The 19,027-nt window shown below is 56.4% G+C and overlaps 1 protein-coding gene across 1 annotated transcript; it reads right to left on the reverse strand.

Annotated features, from left to right (window-relative positions):
• Positions 1 to 9,922: 9,922 nt before the first annotated feature.
• On the reverse strand, positions 9,923 to 17,198 carry BCL7C (BAF chromatin remodeling complex subunit BCL7C). The gene is made up of 6 exons (XM_050956994.1): positions 16,944 to 17,198; positions 16,156 to 16,234; positions 15,908 to 16,016; positions 11,827 to 11,988; positions 11,452 to 11,537; positions 9,923 to 10,511 (listed from the first exon to the last, which is right to left on the reverse strand). Exons 1-6 carry the CDS (start codon positions 17,033 to 17,035, stop codon positions 10,365 to 10,367), a joined length of 675 nt encoding a protein of 224 aa, XP_050812951.1. The 5' UTR covers positions 17,036 to 17,198; the 3' UTR covers positions 9,923 to 10,364.
• Positions 17,199 to 19,027: the final 1,829 nt, after the last annotated feature.

Genomic DNA, 19,027 nt, shown 5'->3' on the forward strand with positions numbered 1-19,027 from the left:
CGGGGCTCAGGGTGACTGGCTGGCGAGCGGAGGAAGGTCCCTTTACGTATCCTGTCCCCAACCCACCCACCCTGTTACGCTACTTCCCGCTCCCGCCTGCTCCCGGCGCCAGCAAGGAGCGAGCTCTATGGTCCTGCGGCAGCTCGCCCCGCGCCGAGCCGCGGGTTCGAGCCCCGCCTCCGCCGGAGAGCCGGACTCCTGGGTTCTCTCCCTGGCTCTGCGAGGGGAGTAGGGGGTAGGGGCGGGCCTGGGAGCCCGGACTCCTGGGTTCTCTCCTGGCCCTGCGAGGGGAGTAGGGGTTAGGGGCGGGCCTGGGAGCCCGGACTCCTGGGTTCTCTCCCTGGCCCTGCGAGGGGAGTAGGGGTTAGGGGCGGGCCTGGGAGCCCGGACTCCTGGGTTCTCTCCCTGGCCCTGCGAGGGGAGTAGGGGTTAGGGGCGGGCCTGGGAGCCCGGACTCCTGGGTTCTCTCCCTGGCTCTGCGAGGGGAGTAGGGGGTAGGGGCGGGCCTGGGAGCCCGGACTCCTGGGTTCTCTCCTGGCCCTGCGAGGGGAGTAGGGGTTAGGGGCGGGCCTCGGAGCCCGGACTCCTGGGTTCTCTCCTGGCCCTGCGAGGGGAGTAGGGGTTAGAGGCGGGCCTGGGAGCCCGGGCTCCTGGGTTCTCTCCTGGCCCTGCGAGGGGAGTAGGGGTTAGAGGCGGGCCTGGGACCCCGGGCTCCTGGGTTCTCTCCTGGCCCTGCGAGGGGAGTAGGGGTTAGAGGCGGGCCTGGGACCCCGGGCTCCTGGGTTCTCTCCTGGCCCTGCGAGGGGAGTAGGGGTTAGAGGCGGGCCTGGGAGCCCGGACTTCTGGGTTCTCTCCTCAGGTGTGTGAGGGGAGTGGGGAACTGAGAGACCAGACTGCTGGGTTCTCCCCCCAGGCTTGGGGGGGGTCTAGTGCAGGGGTTCTCAAACAAGGGGGTCATGAGCTGTCAGTCTCCACCCCAAACCCCGCTTTGCCTTCAGCATTTATAATGGTGTTAAATATAAAAGAAAGTGGGTTTAATTTATAAGGGGTTTCGCACTCATAGGCTTGCTGTGTGAAAGGGGTCACCAGTACAAAAGTTTGAGAACCACTGGTCTACTGGGTTAGAACAGTGTGGGGCTGGGAGCCAGGACTCCTGGGTTCTCTCCCCAGCTCTGGGAGGGGAGTGAGGGTAGTGGGTTAGAGCAGGGGGCGCTGGGAGCCAGGACACCTGGGTTCTATCCCCAGCTCTGGGAGGGGAGTGGGGTCTAGAGTGTCCAATCACAGCAAATAATTCTTGCTTCCCCACTACCATGTCTCTCTCCTCTTCTGGTTCAAATTCTCTTGTCAGTTACACAGGTGCCACGTGCCACCAGTGGGGTTGGTCTGGTGTGTAGGGGAAGGAAATATGTAGACATTCGTGTTTTGGTGGGTACACACTTCTGTTTCCTAGATTGCCCCCCTAGGTCCCACTCCCCTCCCAGAGTCAGGGAGAGAACCCAGGAGTCCTGGCTCCCAGCCTCCCCTGCTCTAACCCACTAGACCCCACTCCCCTCCCAGAGTCAGGGAGAGAACCCAGGAGTCCTGGCTCCCGCTCTACCCATAAGACCTCCACTCCCCTCCCAGAACTGGGGAGAGAACCCAGGCATCCTGCAGTAAATTCAAGCTGAGCTTGTTATCCCATTTCCTGGCCGCACCACCTGGGGCTTGAATTCAAACACCCCCAAGCGTCACGAGACTGAAGATATAAAATGGCGAGCGCTGTGCCGACTTCTGAAATTGCTACAGTTACAAAGTGGAGAATTGCAGTGCTAAGGGAACCCAGGAACCCAGCCCAGAATCTGCTGCATAAGGGGGTGTAAGTTGGGCAGACAGGGTGGAGGGGGGCCACACCTGGAATATTGCATCCAGTTTTGGTCCTCCCGCTACAGAAGGGATGTGGACAAATTGGAGAGAGTCCAGCAGAGAGCAACGAAAATGATCAGGGGGCTGGAGTACGTGGCTTATGAGGAGAGGCTGAGGGAACTGGGGTTATTGCAGAAGAGAAGAGGGAAGGGGGATTTGATCGCAGCCTTCAACTACCTGAAAGGGGGGGTTCCAAAGAGGGTGGAGCTTGGTTGTTCTCGGTGGTGGCAGATGACAGAACAAGGAGCAATGGTCTCAAGTTGCAGTAGGGGAGGTCTAGGTTGAATATTAGGAGACACTATTTCACTAGGAGGGTGGTGAAGCCCTGGAATGGGTTACCTAGGGAGGGGTGGAATCTCCATCCTTAGAGGTTTTTAAGGTCAGGCTTGACAAAGCCCTGGCTGGGATGATTTAGTTGGGGTTGGTCCTGCCTGCAGCAGGGGGTTGGACTAGATGACCTCCTGAGGTCCCTTCCAACTCAGATCATCTATGATCCAGAGCTGGGAGCCAACCAGGGTGTCTTGCTTGGTATCGGGGAGTCTGGGCCAGCAGGTCTGTGAGCCCTGTTGCCTCTGAGGAAATATCTTGTCTTCCCTGCCCCTCGGCTGCTCCCTGGTAGCCAGTTGTGATCTGAGCACTGCAGGTGCTGCTCCCTAGCTGGGGGGCATCTGTCTGGGCTCACGCTCACCGCCCACCTTATCCTTCAGCCCCAAATCCCCCTCTGAACTGAGTGGGGGGAGGGACTAACTCCACCCCAGGAACTGCCCCTCCCTACCTAGTCTGGTCTGCCCCAGTTGATGCCTCCAGTGCAGCTAGCAACGGCCACCCCTTTGTGCTTCTGGGATTGGTCTGCTGGAGGATAACAGCCTGCTACCGCTGCCAGATGATGGAGTGACTCCTTTAGCTCAGCTGGAGTCTCGTAGCTGTTTCAGTTGATGGCGTTACTCCTCTAGTGTCATGGCTCCATTGAGTGGCTAATGCTAGAGGACAACAACCTGCTGCCACTCCCAGAGCCAGAGTCCACAGCCCCTTAGGCATATAAACTGAGGACTCAAGATTTCCTTCCTGTGCTGATTCCCCCATCCTGTACCCACTGGCATCACTCCCACTCCCTCTCCAGCCACTGCAAGGATCATCAAGGGGATAGTGAATGCCAAAGTTGGCAGGCAGAGATTGAGAGGCGCAAGGAAATTCATGTTCAGAGCAATGGGCTCAGGCTCTCTGCAGACCTAGGCAGGGTGGCTGCATTGGTTACAAGCAGGACAGCAACCCATCTCAAGGCAATCGGCTCAGGCAGGCATCAGTTGCTCCTGGAACTTTATCTCCCAGGGTTGAAGGAGAAACTCATGATACCAGTCCGGTATTTCTTTGATGCAATCCTGTTTATTTACAAAGGGCAGAAACAAAGTCCTGTTTCCATGACCCTAAGTGGAATCAAAACAGCAGGAGAGTTTCTTTGCTCACAATTCCATGCCTACCTCCAGCCAGCGCTCTGCCCAAAAATCTCACCCTGAGCTTTTTCTTAGGGGGGGCCCTCTACCAGTATTTTTGTCAAAATGAAACACTTTGATTGCCCTGAAACCAAATTTGCTTTTGGAGAGAATGCCAAAAGCATCTACACCTGTTGGAATCTCTCCATCATTCACGGGAATCGCATTTCTATGCCCACATAAACCCCTTTCTGTAAGGGCGGCACTGGTGGGGAGGGGTGTCTCCACATTGGTGTCTGTAGTGGGATGCCTCGCCCCCTTGGGGCACCATAGGGTCTGCTGTCAGTTCTGAGCAGTGGGTGAACCCCCAGCTGGAGTCAGGGCACAGATGGGGTTCCCCTGCCTGGTGGGCGGCCTGCCGGGGGCTCAGCTATCGTTGGTGCTGCGGAGGCTGGAGAGATAGGTGAATTCTGTCTGCACTGGGAGCATCAGTAGGCATCCCCCACAATCATGGGACACGTATGCCAAGAGTCCTGTCATGTGCCTCCTCCTGGATCTCCAGAACAGCCCATGCAGATCTGCTGCTGCTCCCTTGGGATTCTGGGAAACGTCCTCTTGGGATCTCCCCAGGAATGTCCCATGCAGATCCTGTGCCGCAGGATTCTGGGATACGTCCCCTCAGCATCCACTTGGAATGGCCTGCGCAGATCTGCTCCCTCCGCATTCTGGGACACGTCCCCTTGGGGTCTTCAAGGGAACGTCCTGCAGGGATCCTGTCCTTGATGGGGATCCTCTTCCTGACACCTGCTGGGAGAGGGAGGCGGGGGAGGGTTCCAGCCAGGGCTCATTCCCTGCGCTGGGAAGAGAGGGAGGGTTGGGGAGGGGGCACTCCTGTAACAGACCATAATTACAAAGGGCCTCTGGCCAAGATCAGGGGCCCCCTTGTGCCGGGGCCTGCGCAGTCTAAATGGACCTTTTGCTCCCCGTTACCTGGGCTTTGCTTTTCAGAACAAGGCAGCAAGAGGTTCGTGTCTGGAGCAGCTGGTGCCGGTGGCGATGAAGAAATCTCAGGAGGGGGCCCAGGCATTTCCCTGCTGCACAGGTGGATCCTAATCCGCTCTCCTACAGGACAGCATGAAGGAGATGACAATCTCCCAATTCCCTGGGGTGAATCAGGACTCTTGGGTCCTTCTACCTGAGCTCAGGGAGGGGAATCGGGTTGGGTCTAGTGGGTTAGAGCAGGGAGTGGCTGTGAACCAGGACTCCTGGGTTCGATCCTCTGTCTGGAAGGGGAGTAGTGGGTTAGAGGTGGGAGAGGAACCAGGACTCCTGGGTTCAATCCTGGCCCTAGCAGGGGAGTAGTAGGTTAGAGGAGGGGATAGGAACCAGGACTCCTGGGTTCAGGCCTGGCCCTGTTAGGGGGTTGGAGGGGGATGGGAACCAGGACTCCTGGGTTCTATGCTGGCCCTGGAAAGGAAGTAGTGGGTTAGAGGGGAACTGGGAGTCCTGGTTATATCCTGGCTCTGGGAGGGAAGTGGACTGGGAAGATTAAAGCAAGGTGGGTTGGGAGTTAGGTCTCCTGGGTTCTAGCCCCAGCTCTGACTAAACTGCTAAATTTCTCTGGGCCTCAGTTTCCCTGGCTGTGAAATGGGGATAAGAATTCTTCCTTTGTCGGATGAGCGTGTCGGTTCGGCGGGGGCGCGGGCGCTCTCGCCCAGTGTGTCTGGGCAGGGCCCCGATCCCGGTGTGGGGGCGGGTCTGGGAGGTGTGTGTGCAGCACCGATCTCAGCTGTATTAATAACCAGCCCCTCCCAGAGTCGGGACGGGAGCGGAGCTTGCCCCTCCCGCCAGCTGCGGAGGGTGAGGGGGGTTACACCAGGCGGAAATGGACGCGGCTGAGCTGGGGGGGAGCCCCGCTGCCCCAAGGGACTACATTTCCCAGCATGCCTCGGCTCCTTTAACCCTCTGCTCGCCGCAGCTCTGCGGGGAGGGTGAGCCGGGGCAGGAGGAACTTGCCCGGGGTGCGGTGTGTGTGGGTTACTATCACCGCCTGTGAGTCCCAGAAGCGGGGAGACGGCCCCTGCTCTAACCACCAGACCCCACTCCCCTCCCAGAGCTGGGGAGAGAACCCAGGAGTCCTGGCTCCCAGCCCCCCTGCTCGATCCTACTCCCCTCCCAGAGCCAGGGAGAGAACCCAGGAGTCCTGGCTCCCAGCCCCCCTGCTCGATCCTACTCCCCTCCCAGAGCCAGGGAGAGAACCCAGGAGTCCTGGCTCCCAGATGCCCCACCCACCCCTGCACCATGCAGAAATGCAAATGCATCAACACAGACTCTTTTTTATTCGCAATCCCACTGATGCCAATAGAGCCAGGCCAGAATCTGATCTCGGAGACTCCAGCACGAAGCCCGAGCAGCGACCCCACTGACGCGAGGGAGGCCGGGGCCAGAACTGAGCTCCGCCGATGAGCCCAGAACGTCTATTCCACCCTGGCACTGGCCACAAGGCCTGTCCGCGGGGCACAGATGGCTGAGCAGAACGGAAACGCGGTGGTTTTGTGTCCTACATACAGGCAGCCTTGGCCGATAACATCCCAGGAGGTGTCTGAGCCACGGGAAGGATTTCCTGGACTTGTGCGTCAAATGAACTGGGGAGCAGGAGCGGGGAACCCCAAGCCCAGGCTGGCGGCAGAGACCGGGCCTCAGGCAGTCACACCTAGTGGCTAGAGCAGACCTCAGGCCCAGGGGTCAGAGCAGGCGGCAGCAGCCAGCAAGAGGAGCCCAGGGCCAGTGGCCAGATGCTGGAACCGAGAAATGGGGCCAGACAACAAAGCAGCTCCCCAGGCTGGACTCAGGAGACAGGTCTGATGTTCTTGGGGAGGAGCAGTGTCCGGCTCCCCAGGCTCACGGGGCCCTCACCAGGCTCTTCCCTTGCCCTGATTTCTGCTGACGAGGTGCCACTCGGCTAGAGAGGCGAGAGATGGTTCTGATACCTGCTGAGACCCAACTAATTATCTCCTCTGAACCCTACATCCAGCCCCATAAACCCTTCAGGCCCCTCACAGCACATCTCCTCAACCCATATACCTCTCTGAAATAGTCAGACTCCCCTCCCAGAGCTAATGATAGAACCCAGGAGTCCTGGCTCCAGCCCCGCCCCCGCTCTAATCCACCAGACCCCATTCCCCTCCCAGAGCCAGGGATGGAACCCAGGAGTCCTGGCTCCCAGCCCCACCGTTCTAACCCATAAGACCCCACTCCCCTCCCAGAGCCAGGGATGGAACCCAGGAGTCCTGGCTCCCAGCCCCCCTTGTTCTAACCCACCAGACCCCATTCCCCTCCCAGAGCCAGGGATGGAACCCAGGAGTCCTGGCTCCCAGCCCCCCTTATTCTAACCCACCAGACCCCACTCCCCTCCCAGAGCCAGGGATGGAACCCAGGAGTTCCATCCCCAGCTGCAGGAGGGAGTGGGGTTTACCTCAATCAGAGGGTGTGGGGGGGTCAGTACAGCATCTGATGCAACAGGGCCCCTGATCTCAATGATGGGTCAGTGCACACCCAACGTGACAGGGCCTCTGATTTTGGTTGCGGGGGGAGGCTCAGTGCAGGGCCCACCACAATGGACCCCTGCTGTCCAAATATTATAACACACGTAACCAATTAAAACAATGTATAAAAGAATTTACAATCAATATCTTCTTATAGCAGAGCTTTTCAAACACTTGCACCAGGTTGGCCTGGGAGGGTGTGTGGGGAGTGCCTCCTCAGGGGACTCAAATCCTTAGAAATCAAGGTGTCAAATTTCTATTCTCCTGCTTTTTTCAGGCAGCTAAACTGCCACTACAATTCGATATTTTAAAATCAGCACGTCTGGCTAACTTGCATCCAAGAGTTTTAAAAGAGCTGGCCGAGGAGTTGCTGGCTGGTCAATGTTGATTTTCTATAAGCCGCAGGGCACCAGGGAAGTTCCAGAAGACTGGAAGAAAACTAATGTTGTGCCAATGTTTAGAAAGGGTAAACAGGGAATTGCAGGCCTGTTTGTCTGACATCGATGCTGGCAAAATAATGGAGCTGCTGATACAGGAATCCATTAATAATACATGAAAGGAGGGACCTATAATTAATGCCAATCACCATGGGTTTACAGACAATAGATCCCATTAAACTAACTTGATATCTCTTTTGGTGATGAGCTGAGAATACTGGTGCCATACATAAAGACCTCGGACCACACCATCGTCACCCCGACTGCCAGAACGATGCTGGAAAGGACCCTGAAAGATGCCATCCGCTGCCACTACACTGAGAACCTCAAGCAGAAGCCGGATCAGGGCAAGTTTGCTTGATAAAGGTAATAGTGTTGACGTAACAGACTTTTGTAAGGCGTTTGACTTGGTACAGCCCGACATTCTGATTAAAAACTAGAATGAGATAAAGTGACCATGACCCACATTCAGTGGGTTAAAAACTGGCTAACTGATAGATCTCAAACTGTAGCTGTAACCAAGGAATGATCATCGAATGGGCGTGTTTCTAGCAGGGTCCCTCAGGGAGCGGTTCTTGGCCCTATGCTGTGTAACATTTCTACCAATGACCTGGAAGCCGACATAAAATCGTCACCGAGAAAGTTTGCAGATGCCACACAGATTGGAGAAGTCATAACTAAGGAAGAGGCAGTCACTGATACAGAGCGATGTGGCTCGCTTGGTAAGCTGGGCGCAAGCAAACGCCGGGTGTTTTAATACGGCTTAATGTAAATGTATCCATCTAGGAACAAAGGTTGGCCGTGCTTATGGGCTGGGGGATGCCCTCCTGGGAAGCAGTGAGCCTGAAAAAGATTTGAGGATCATGATGGGTAATCAGCTGGACATGAGCTGCTGGTGATCAAAGGGCTAATGTGATCCATGGAATGCATAAGCAGGGGACTCTCCAGGAGCAGAGAGGTTATTTTACTTCTGTATCTGGCCCTGGTGCGCCCGCTGCTGGAATTCAGTTCTGGTGCCGTTCAAGAAAAATGTTGATAAATTGCAGCGGGTTCAGAGAAGACCTGCGAGAATGATTGAAGGATTCAAAAACCTGCTGTATAGTGACAGACTCAGGGAACTCATAATCTATTTAGCTTAACAAAGAGAAGGTCTGGAGGTGACTTGATCCCAGTCTAGAAATACCTACATGGGGAACAAAGATTTGATAACGCTGCTTGTCAATCTGGCAGACAAAGGTAGGGTGACCAGACAGCAAAGGTGAAAAATCGGGATGGGAGTGGGGGGTAATAGGAGCCTATATGAGAAAAAGATCCAAAAATCAGGACTGTCCCTATAAAATCAGGACATCTGGTCACCCTAGACAAAGGTCTAACACTCTCCAATGGCTTGAAGTTGAAGCTACACAAATTCAGCCTAGAAATACGGGGACAGTTTTGACCAGTGAGGGCAATTAACCACTGGACCACTTTGGGGTGGTAGTGCATTCTCCATCTCTAACCATTTTAAAATCAGAAGGGTTTTTTTTCAAAAAGCTCTGCGCTGCGAATGATTTTGGGGGACGTTCTCTGGCCCATTACCCAGGAAGTCCGGCTAGATGGTCACAATGGTCCCCTCTGCCTTTGGAATCTATTAATAGAACCCAGGAGTCCTGAATCCCAACCTCTCCCTTGCTCTGACCCACATGACCTCACTCTCCTTCCAGAGCTGGGGATAGAACCCAGGAGTTCCAGCTCCCTGCTCTAACCCACCAGACCCAGACTGGGGTACAGCCTTCCCTCGAACCTTGGTAGTATGAGTGCAGAAGTGGGCCCTGTGACAAAGTGGGAATGTTCATAATGTTTTCACTGAATACTGTGTGTGCCTCAGTTTCCCCATGCATTTCTTAAGTCTGTAGGTGGTGGGATAAGGCTGTGTGATTGTTACAGAGCCCTAGAGGGCCAGTGTGATGCCATCTGCACAGAGAATGGCCGGCACTCTGTCTCCTGGCAACTGATGGCCTGGGCCCCTCCTCTGCAAGGTGCCAACTTGAAGGTGTTGGAGAACAAAGAGATCAGGTGCCTCCTGGCCTGGGAAAGAGACAAAGGCCAGAGAAGGGGCTGGAGGGGTTTTCAGTTTGGAGCTGGCTGGGAAAACAGAGGGAACCCCATCCAAGATGGACCTGGACTGAGGGGGTCCCGTTGTCTGTACCTACAAGCTCTGGTTTGACTCTGTTCCTGTCGTCTAATAAACCTTCTGTTTTACCGGCCGGCTGAGCGTCATGGTGAACCGCAGGAAGTGGGGGGTGCAGGGCCCTGACTCCCCCACACTCAGTGACAGGGCCTATTCATGGAATTGTAGGAGGCCTCCATTATAGTCCAGATATAGCCCCATCTTCTGGCGCATCACCCCAAAAGGAACAGAACCCAGATGGGGACCCTAGAGCTGTGTTTTCTGAGCAGCGGGTGAGTCATCCCCATGCTGCGTCTTTGTGTGGCTGTTCCCCAGCTGTCCCACCCCAGAAGTGGTTGCATCTCAGTGCTGGGGTGCAGAGGAGACGTTCGCTTGGTTTAGGAGGGCTGGGGCTGCATGGGGGGGGGTGCTGTTAAATGACTGGCACAGAGGCACATGAGCAGTTTAATAGCAAAGTCTATTGTTCAGACCAAAAAAATATGTATATACACCGAGAATGTAAAATTCACCCAGGCCCCCTCAGAGTCTGGCATCAGGGATGCTGCTCATCTTTCCCTACCCATGTCCCATCTCCTCCCACAAAGGATAGAGCCCAGAAGTCCTGACTCCCGTCCCCCCTGCTCTAACCCATCAGCCCCCCAATCCCCTCCCAGAGCTGGGGATAGAACCCAGGAGTCCTAGCTCCCCTCCCCCATGCTCTAACCCATCAGTCCCCACTCCCCTCCGAGGAGTCCTGACCCAACGCCAACATCCTCTTCGAAGTGTCTTTGGTCCTTTCGCATTTGGCAAGCATGATTCAGCTCCTGCCCAGCTCCCACTCTGCCCCCCATGCTCTCCAGTGCAGCACAAAGCCAGGGAGAGGGCAGGGAGGAGGCTAGGTCTATGGGGAGTTGGGGGCACCCATTTCCTGCTCCTCAGGGCAGATGCGCTTCAGGGGAGGTGCCCCCATGGACTCATCATCCTCTTCTTCCAGCACCGGCTGCGGGAAAGTTGGGGCCGTCTCAAAAGGGGGTGCATCCTCTTGCCCCTTTGGGGAAAAAGGGAAGGGATGTTATACTCAGAGAGAGCAGCGGGGGTGATGGACACCCCCAGCAACCTTGGTATGCCAGCCCCGATCCCGCCCGGATATCCCCATCAACCTCCCTACATTCTCTTGTACCTTGGGTAAGCACCCTCCCCACCATAAGCAATGAGACCTGCAGGCCAATGGCCACACCTCCATCCAACTCAACCCAATCCTTCCAATGGCCCAACCTCCACCCAACCTCCACCAAAGGCCCAGCCTCCACCCAACCCAACCATTGCCAGTGGCCCAACCTCCACCCACCTAACCCAATCCAACCCAACCTTTGACAGTGGTTCAACCTCAACGCAACCCAACTCAACCCACCCTTCACCAATGGCCCAATCTCCACTCATCCCAACTCAACTCAACCTTTGCCAATGGTTCAACCTCCACGCAACCCAACCTTTATCAGTGGCCCAGCCTCCACTCATCCTAACTCAATCCAATCTTTGCCTATGGCCTAACCCAACCACCACCAATGATGCAACCCCCACCCAACCTAATTGAGCCCAGGCTTTGCCAGTGACCCAACCTCCACCCCACTCAACCAAACCCAACCTTCACCAATAGCCCAACCTCTACCCAGCCCAATGCAACTTTCACCACTGACCCAGCCTCCACTCAACCCAACCTTCCCTAATGGTCTAACTTCTATACAGCTCAATCCAACCATTGCCAAAGGGCCAACCTCCACCCAACCCACCTCCCAGTCTCCACCTCACTCAGCCCACCCCCACGCACCCTTCACCTCCAAGCACCTGACCCAACACCTCAACTCCATACATCCCTCAATTCCACTCTTCTGTGCATTTCCCCCGCACCATGCGCTCCCCAATCTACACCCAACCCACCTCCACGGCCCACTCCCATATACCCCTCACCCCTCAATTTCTCCATGCACCTGTGACTCCAGTAGGCCTGGAACAGGGTCCTCCTTGGTCAGCATGGGGGGCTCGTCCGTCCCCTCAAGCAGCAGCACCCCAGAGTCTGCACCCAGAGAGGAACGAAGACAAGGGAATACCCTGGGGTTATAGGTCCTTGGTGCCAGCTCACCCCCAGTAACCCCATGCAGCCCCACTCTGCTGTAGCCCTCCGGGAAGCACGGCCATCCGGCTGCCTGGGTCCCATCCCCTCACTCCCTGGGGGCTTGAAGTGATGCCTTCCTGGACTCCCTCACGCCCTAGGAGTGCTGGGGGTCCTGGGCTCCACTCGCTCCCTCCCTCCCTCCTTTGGGGGCTGGGAACACGGCCTCCCTCGCCCACACCACGGCACTTACCCCCTTCCTGCCCCAGCATGGGGGGCTGCGAGTCCTCTGCTTTCAGTTCCCCCAGCGGAGTGGGGGTTGCCGTCTGGCTGCGGTCGGGGGTGGGGCTGGAGCTGGTGTCTCCCCCCTTGGCCAGGGAGGTCTCAGACAGCGAGCTCTGGTTGCTGTTCTCATCTGCAAAGGGGAGAAGGTTACAGGTACGGGTCGTCTCGGATGCCTGGGTCCCATCCCTCACTCCTCTGGAGGCAGGGGCTGCTGCTACCCCGGACGCCTGGATCCCATCCCCTCACTCCAGACATGCTGGGCACGGTGCCTTCCCGGACGCCTGGGTCCCATCCTCTCACTCCAGGTGTGCTGGGCACACTGCCATCCCAGACACTTGGGTCCATCCCCTCACTCCAGACGTGCCGGGCACGCTGCCATCTCGGATGCCTGGGTCCCATCCTGTCATCCCCTGAGGGCTGGGAGCATGGACATCCCAGACACCTGGGTCCCATTCCCTTGCTCCCCAGGGACCCTTTGGGGTGAACCTTTCTGGTGCCATCCCAAATGTCCAGTCCCATTCCGGACACCTGGGTCCTACCTCCTCAGTCTCTAGGGGCGGGGGTCAGAGTCCTGCTCTGCCCCCCGGATGAGGGCACACCTGAGCTAGTATAATGGGGGATCTTCACTCCCCCGATATCTGCTGGAAAACGGTGGCAGCAAAACACACTACGTCCTGCCAATTCTTAGCGTGGGTAGGGCACAGCTCTCTGATCCAGGGAACAGTGTGGGGCTGGTTCGGACCAAGAGGTACGAATTAGTTGCTAACATGAAGGTCGTCGGGAATTTGGGAGGAAGCAATCGAGATCTGACAGATTTCAGGTTCCTGTGGAAAGGAGGACCTGAGAACAGCAGAACAAGGCCACAGGACTTCAGAAAGGCGGATGTCAAATGACTGGGAGAAATAGCAGGCGGTGTCCCATGGAAAGAAGAGGAATCCAAGGGGGCTGGCAGATCCTCAGAGATTTGATAATACCAGCGGCTCAACATCAAGCTATTCCGATGCCGAGGAAAGGGAAGAGCCCAGGTGGCTGCACAAGGAGATTTTTAGCGCTCTGAAACCCACAAGGGCACGTCCCCAAGGATGTCTACATGGGAACAGCAGGAGCGTGTAGGGACACAATCAGGAAGGCCAAGACAAAGAGTGAGTTACAGTCGGCAAGGAGGGGTTCTTCAAATACGCCGGCCAAAAAAGAAAGATCAAAGACAATCAGGGCCGCCCAGAGGCAGGGGGCAAGTGGGGCAATTTGCCCCAGGCCCTGGAGGGGCCCCCACGAGAATATAGTATTCTATAGTATTGCAACTTTTTTTAATGGAAGGGGCCCCCAAAATTGCTTTGCCCTGGGCCCCCTGAATCCTCTGGGCGGCCCTGAAGATGGTGCGGGTCCTCTGCTTAGTGGAGAAGGGGAGCTGGTGACGGAAGATGATAGGAAGGCAGAGCTGCTCAATATCTATTTTGCTGCAGGCTTCATACACAAAATGACGCGTGTCCGGGCAACTCACGAAGTTGCCGCAGACAAAATCGGGGAAGGGCTGCAGACTGGGATAAATGAAGCATGCCTTGGAGATCTTCTGACCAACTTGAATTAATTCAAGTCAGCGAGGCCGGAGGCTCTTCACCCTAGGGCGCTGACGGAATTAGCTGAAGACATCTCGGAACCACTGGCAATAGTATTTGCCAACTCACGGGTGATAGAAGAGGTCCCAGAGGGGCTACTGTCATGCCCATCTTTGAAAAGGAGGAGCCAGGGATCTATAGGCCAGTCAGCCTGACTTGGATACCTGGGAAGCTACTGGAGCAACGCATAAAACCTTCAATTTGTGAATGCCAGGAGGATGAATGGGGTGACCACCAGCAGCCAGCGTGGATTTACCAAGAACAAATCCTGCCAAACCAGCTTGATTCCCTTCTTTGACAGGGTAGCGGGTTTGATGGATGGGGGAAAGTGGTGGACATAATATAACTGGATTTCAGCCAGTCCCACATGACGTTCTGAGAAATAAGCTGGAAAAATGCGGGCTCAGAACAAATACCATGAAGCGGACACATCATTGGTTGAGTGACTAAGAATGGAATGATGTCAGTTTCCAGGGAGGACTCAAGTGGGGTTCCATAGGGATCTGTCCTGGGTCCAGCATTGTTTAACATCTTTATTAATGACCTGGCTAGAAGAATAGGAAGCATACTGGTCAAATTTGCAGATGACGCAAAGCTGGGGGCGTGCCAACACTTTGGAAGGTAGAGGGATCTTGATACATTGGAGAACTGGGCCACAGACAGAATGAAATTCAACATACACAGCAGGAAATGCCTGCCTAGGAAGCAGTATGGCAGAGCGGGATCTGGGGGTCAGAGTAGATCACAAGCTACATACGAGTCAACAGTGTAACACTGTTGCAAAAAAAGCGAACCTCATTCTGGGGTACATTAGCTGGAGAGTTGTAAGCAAGACACGAGAAGTGATTCTTCCACTCTACTCTGCACTGATTAGGCCTCAACTGGAGTATTGTGTCCAGTTCTGGGCACCGCATTTCAGGAAGGATGTGGACAAACTGGAGAAAGTCCAGAGAAGAGCAACAAAAATGAGGAAAGGTCTAGAAACCATGAGCTGTGAGAGAAGATTGAAGGAACTGGGTTTGTTTAGTCTGGAGAAGAGAAGACTGAGAGGGGACATGATAGCAGTTTTCAAGTATGTAAAAGGTTGTTAAAAGGAGGAGGAAGAAGAATTGTTCTTCTTAACCACTGAGGATAGGACAAGAAGCAAAGGGCTTAAACTGCAGCAAGGGCGGTTTAGGTTGGACATTAGGAAAAACTTCCTAACTGTCAGGGTGGTTAAACACTGGAATAATTTGCCCAGGGAGGTTGTGGAATCTCCATCATTGGGGATTTTTAAGAGCAGGTTGGACAAACACCTGTCAGGGATGGTCTAGATAATACACCTCTACCCTGATATAACGTGACCCAATATAACACGAATTCAGATATAACGCGGTAAAGCAGCGCTCTGGGGGAACGGGGGGGGCACTGCAGTGGATCAAAGCAAGTTCGATATAACACGGTTTCACCTATAATGCGGTAAAAAAATTTGGCTCCCAAGGACAGCATTATATCGGGGTAGAGGTGTACTTGGTCCTGCTGTGAGCGCAGGGGACTGGACTAGACGACCTCTCAAGGTCCCTTCCAGTCCTACGATTCTATGATTCTGAAGACAAATGTACAGTGCTACACATAGGAAGAAAACCCAAATGCTCAAATACAGAAGCGGGGGGGATAACTGGCTTGGCAGGAGCACTGCTGGGAAGGATCTGGGAGTCGTGGTGGATCACAATCTCCACGTGAGTCAGCCATGCGATGCTGTTGCAAAAAAATTTTTTAAAAAGCAAATGCAGTTAACAGAAGCGTCACATGCAAGTCACAGGAGGGGCCAGTCCTGGTTAGGCCTCGGCTGGAGGACTGTGTGCAATTTTGGGCACCGGTGTATAGATGGGATGTGGAGACATTGGAAAGGGCCCAGCGGCGAGTGACAAAGATGGTCAAAGGGATGGCAGGCAGGCCACTGGGCAAAGGCTGAAGGACCTGGGTATGCTTGGAAAAGAGGAGACTGAGGGGGAAACATGGCGACGGTCTTCAAATACTTGAAAGGCAGCCATAAAAAGGATGGAGAACAGTTGTTCTCTCTTGGAGGGCAGGAGTGGGTTCAAACTGCAGCAGAGCAGATTTAGATGAAATCTCAGGAACAACGTCCCGAGTGTCTGACAATGGAACAGACCTGCCTAGGGAGGGTCATGGATGCTCCTTCACTGGAGGGTTTTAAAAGGAGGCTGGATGGTCACCTGTCTGGGATGGTTTAGACAGAACAGATCCTGCATCTGGGCAGGGGGTCGGACTAGATGACCCTTGTGGTCCCTCCTCACCCTGTGGCTCTCTGCCTGAGTCCCACTGCCCCCTCCCGAATTCTCATGCATCAGTGAGCTGGGGATGCCGCGGGAGCTCCAACGCCATGCCTGGCTGTCCCGGACGCCTGGGTCCCCTCCCCAGCCAGCAACCTACCGTTCAGGTCCAGCATGAGGAGGGCGGGGTTGGCCCGGGGGCTGGGCACGCGCCCCCTCCTCTCCCGGCCCTTGTGCCTCTCCCCGCTGCCAGCCAGTCGCCGCTTCTCCTGCAGGGAGGGGAAGAAAGCGGGGGGGTAGAGATGGCCTCCAAATGGTGGGGAGGTGGAAAGGAGGGGCAAAGGGAGCACGGTAGGGACAGATAGACGGGGCGGGGTTGGGACAGATGGGCACCCAGCCCCCTCTCACCTCATCCCGGGGGTCCACAATGGGCACCCACTTGTAGATTCTCAGAGACGTGTCGCCCACGGTCACCCAGCGCTTCTCCCTGGGTAGGGGGAGAGGAGGAATTAAATTGGCTGGATTATAGCCCTCCAGAGATTACCCCCACCCCCAAAATCTTCAGAGATTCCCCTCCACCTCCATATACCTGATTGTAAGGCAATTCACTAGCAGAAGTAGTAGGTTATTATCCATTAAGCAGCGCTAAAGGACTGATGCCATTAGCTAGCTGCCTTGGTGCAGAGCTAAAGAGGCCAGGCCTTTAGCTAGTAGCAGTGGTAGCTTATCATCCTTTGTCATGAGGGATGAAACCCTCAACTAGCATCCTTCTACTCCCTGAGTTAAAGCAGAGCCTCCTTCAAACAGCAGCAGCAGTAAGCTGTTATCTTCTCTTGACCAGTGTCACACATATCACCTAGGCCAGGATAAATAATTTGACAGCCATTCATGTCTCAGGAGCAATTTCACCAGAAAAAGGGAGGCGAACGATAAACAAAATAATTAATAAAACTACAGAATAATAATTAATTGTTGTAATTAAGAGCCAGACCCTGCATTTAGTCACAGGGTGTTACTTTAAACATGGGGACAGCTCGCCCAGCACTGAGATGCAGCTACCTCTGGAGTGGGGCAGGTGGGAGAGGCCAAACAGTGACACTGTATGGGGCTGGCTCGCCCAGCCCTGAGATGCAGCCACTTCTGGGGTGGGGCAGCTGGGAAACACCCCCCCACACACACCCGTGTTGCCCACTCACCATCTGCGCACTTTCTCGATGGCCGCCATCACCTTCTTGATGTCATCCTTGGCCCGGCTGCGGGTCTCGGCCCGCACCGTGCGCCCTGACATGGGGACGGCACCCGGGGGGGAGAAGAGGGGGGCGGCGGAGGGGAACGACACCTTCGTCTGACGGGGCTTGGGGAGCCCGAGGGGAGGCTCACTCCGAGTCTGTCTGTCCAACAGGTCACCCGTCCATCCAGCCCCCGATCCCCCCCGCCGGCTGCCTGGCTGGGACCTAGCGAGGGCGCCCCATAGACCCCCCCCCGGCTCCTATCCCCCCGTCTCCGCCCACCCCCTCTCTCCCTCACCGCCCCCCTGTGGATCCCTGCCCCGCAGCGCCCCCCCCCGGCGCGGTGCCGAGCCCTCTGTCCGGTCGGTCTCCGGTCGGTCCCCCCGCTGTCCGGTCGCGGGGCCAGGCCGGAGCAGCTCCGCTCGCTGCGAAAGGGCGGGGCGGAGCGGAAGCGAAACTCCCCGGCTTCCGCGAGCCGAGCTGGGGCCTGCCGGGGGGAGGGGAGTCGGAGCCAGGACGCCTGGGTTCTCTCCCGGCTCTGGGAGCTAGTGGGTTAGAGCGACACGGGAGGGGGCTGGGAGCCAGGACTCCTGGGTTCTCTCCCCAGCTCTGATAGGGGAGGGGAGCGGGGTCTAGTGGGTTAGAGCGGTAGGGGAGGGGGCTGGGAGCCAGGACGCCTGGGTTCTCTGGCACTAGACGTCACTCACCTACCCAAGACGGGCATAGCCCTCAGGAGTCCTGGCTCCCAGCCCCTCCTGCACTAACCCACCAGCCCCCACTGCCCTCCCAGAGCCGGGGATAGGACCCAGGAGTCCTGGCTCCCAGCCCCCTCTGCACTAACCCACCAGACCCCCCTCCCCTCCCAGAGCTGGAAAGAGAACCCAGGAGTCCTGGCTCCCAGCCCCCCGCCCCTTTCCCACGGCCCCCCCCCCCCCCGTAATCCTGGAAGCGGCTTGGAAGGGATTACAATGGAGGGGCTCGGATGCCCACGCTGAGCTCATTGTGCTCTCGCTGACTCACGCCGGAGGTGTTGGGGGGGGGGGGGGGTCACCATGACCTCAGCCTCACAAGGAACGGTCTCTCCAACCTGCGGCGGGTCGGGTTGCAGGGAGGGGGCTGGGCAGAGCTGGCGGGGGGGGGCTGTGACTTTCTGCCTCTCTTCCCGCACGTGTCACAAATAAAGAGCTGCGGAAAAGTCATGCCACAGCTTGCAGTAGCTTTCCGGGGGGTGGGGGGTGTCTCTGTGGTGTTACACAAGTCTGGGTCATATAAGGAGTGAGGGACATGAAGAGAAGAGTTAAATGTACTACTTCTTCCCAGAGCCGGGAAGAGAACTCAGGAGTCCTGGCTCCCAGCCTCCCCCACCCCTCTAACCGCTAGAGCCCCCTCCCGAAGCTGGGGAGAGAACCCAGGAGTCCTGGCTCCCAGCCCCCTCACTGCTCTAACCACTAGACCCCCCTCCCGAAGCTGGGGAGAGAACCCAGGAGTCCTGGCTCCCAGCCCCCTCACTGCTCTAACCCACTAGCCCCCACTCCCCTCCCAGAGCTGTGGGGAGAACCCAGGAGTCCTTGCTCCCACCCCCCCTGCTCTAATCACTAGACCCCACTGCCCCCAAAGGTGATAGTTGGGTATATGGGGCTGACTGGATGGGGGAATTAGTGGGGGGATTAGCTAGAGAGGGGTTTGGGGGGTGAGGGATGGGCGCAGGGGGTAAGATAGAGAGGAGTATGGGGTGGATGGAAGGGAAGGGGGTTAGATACAGAAGGATGGGGAGGTGCATGGGGTAGGAGTAATACAGAGAGGAGTGTGGGAGTGAGTAGATGGGGTAGGGGGTAATATAGAGAGGGAGGTAAGAGGGGTGTGGGAGTGGATGGAGGGGGAGGGGGTAAGATGGAGATGGGGTAAGAGGTGTGTGGGGGTGAATGGGAGTGGGAGTGTCTGGGACCTGACATGGTAAGATGGAGAGGGGGTGGGGGTGCCTGGGGTAAGAGAGGGGTGTGGGAGGGGGAGGGGTAAGATAGAGAGGGGGTGGGAGGAGGAGGGGGTAAAAG

The sequence above is a fragment of the Gopherus flavomarginatus genome, chromosome 5 (genome assembly GCF_025201925.1).
Source record: "Gopherus flavomarginatus isolate rGopFla2 chromosome 5, rGopFla2.mat.asm, whole genome shotgun sequence".
Lineage (NCBI taxonomy): Eukaryota > Metazoa > Chordata > Testudines > Testudinidae > Gopherus > Gopherus flavomarginatus.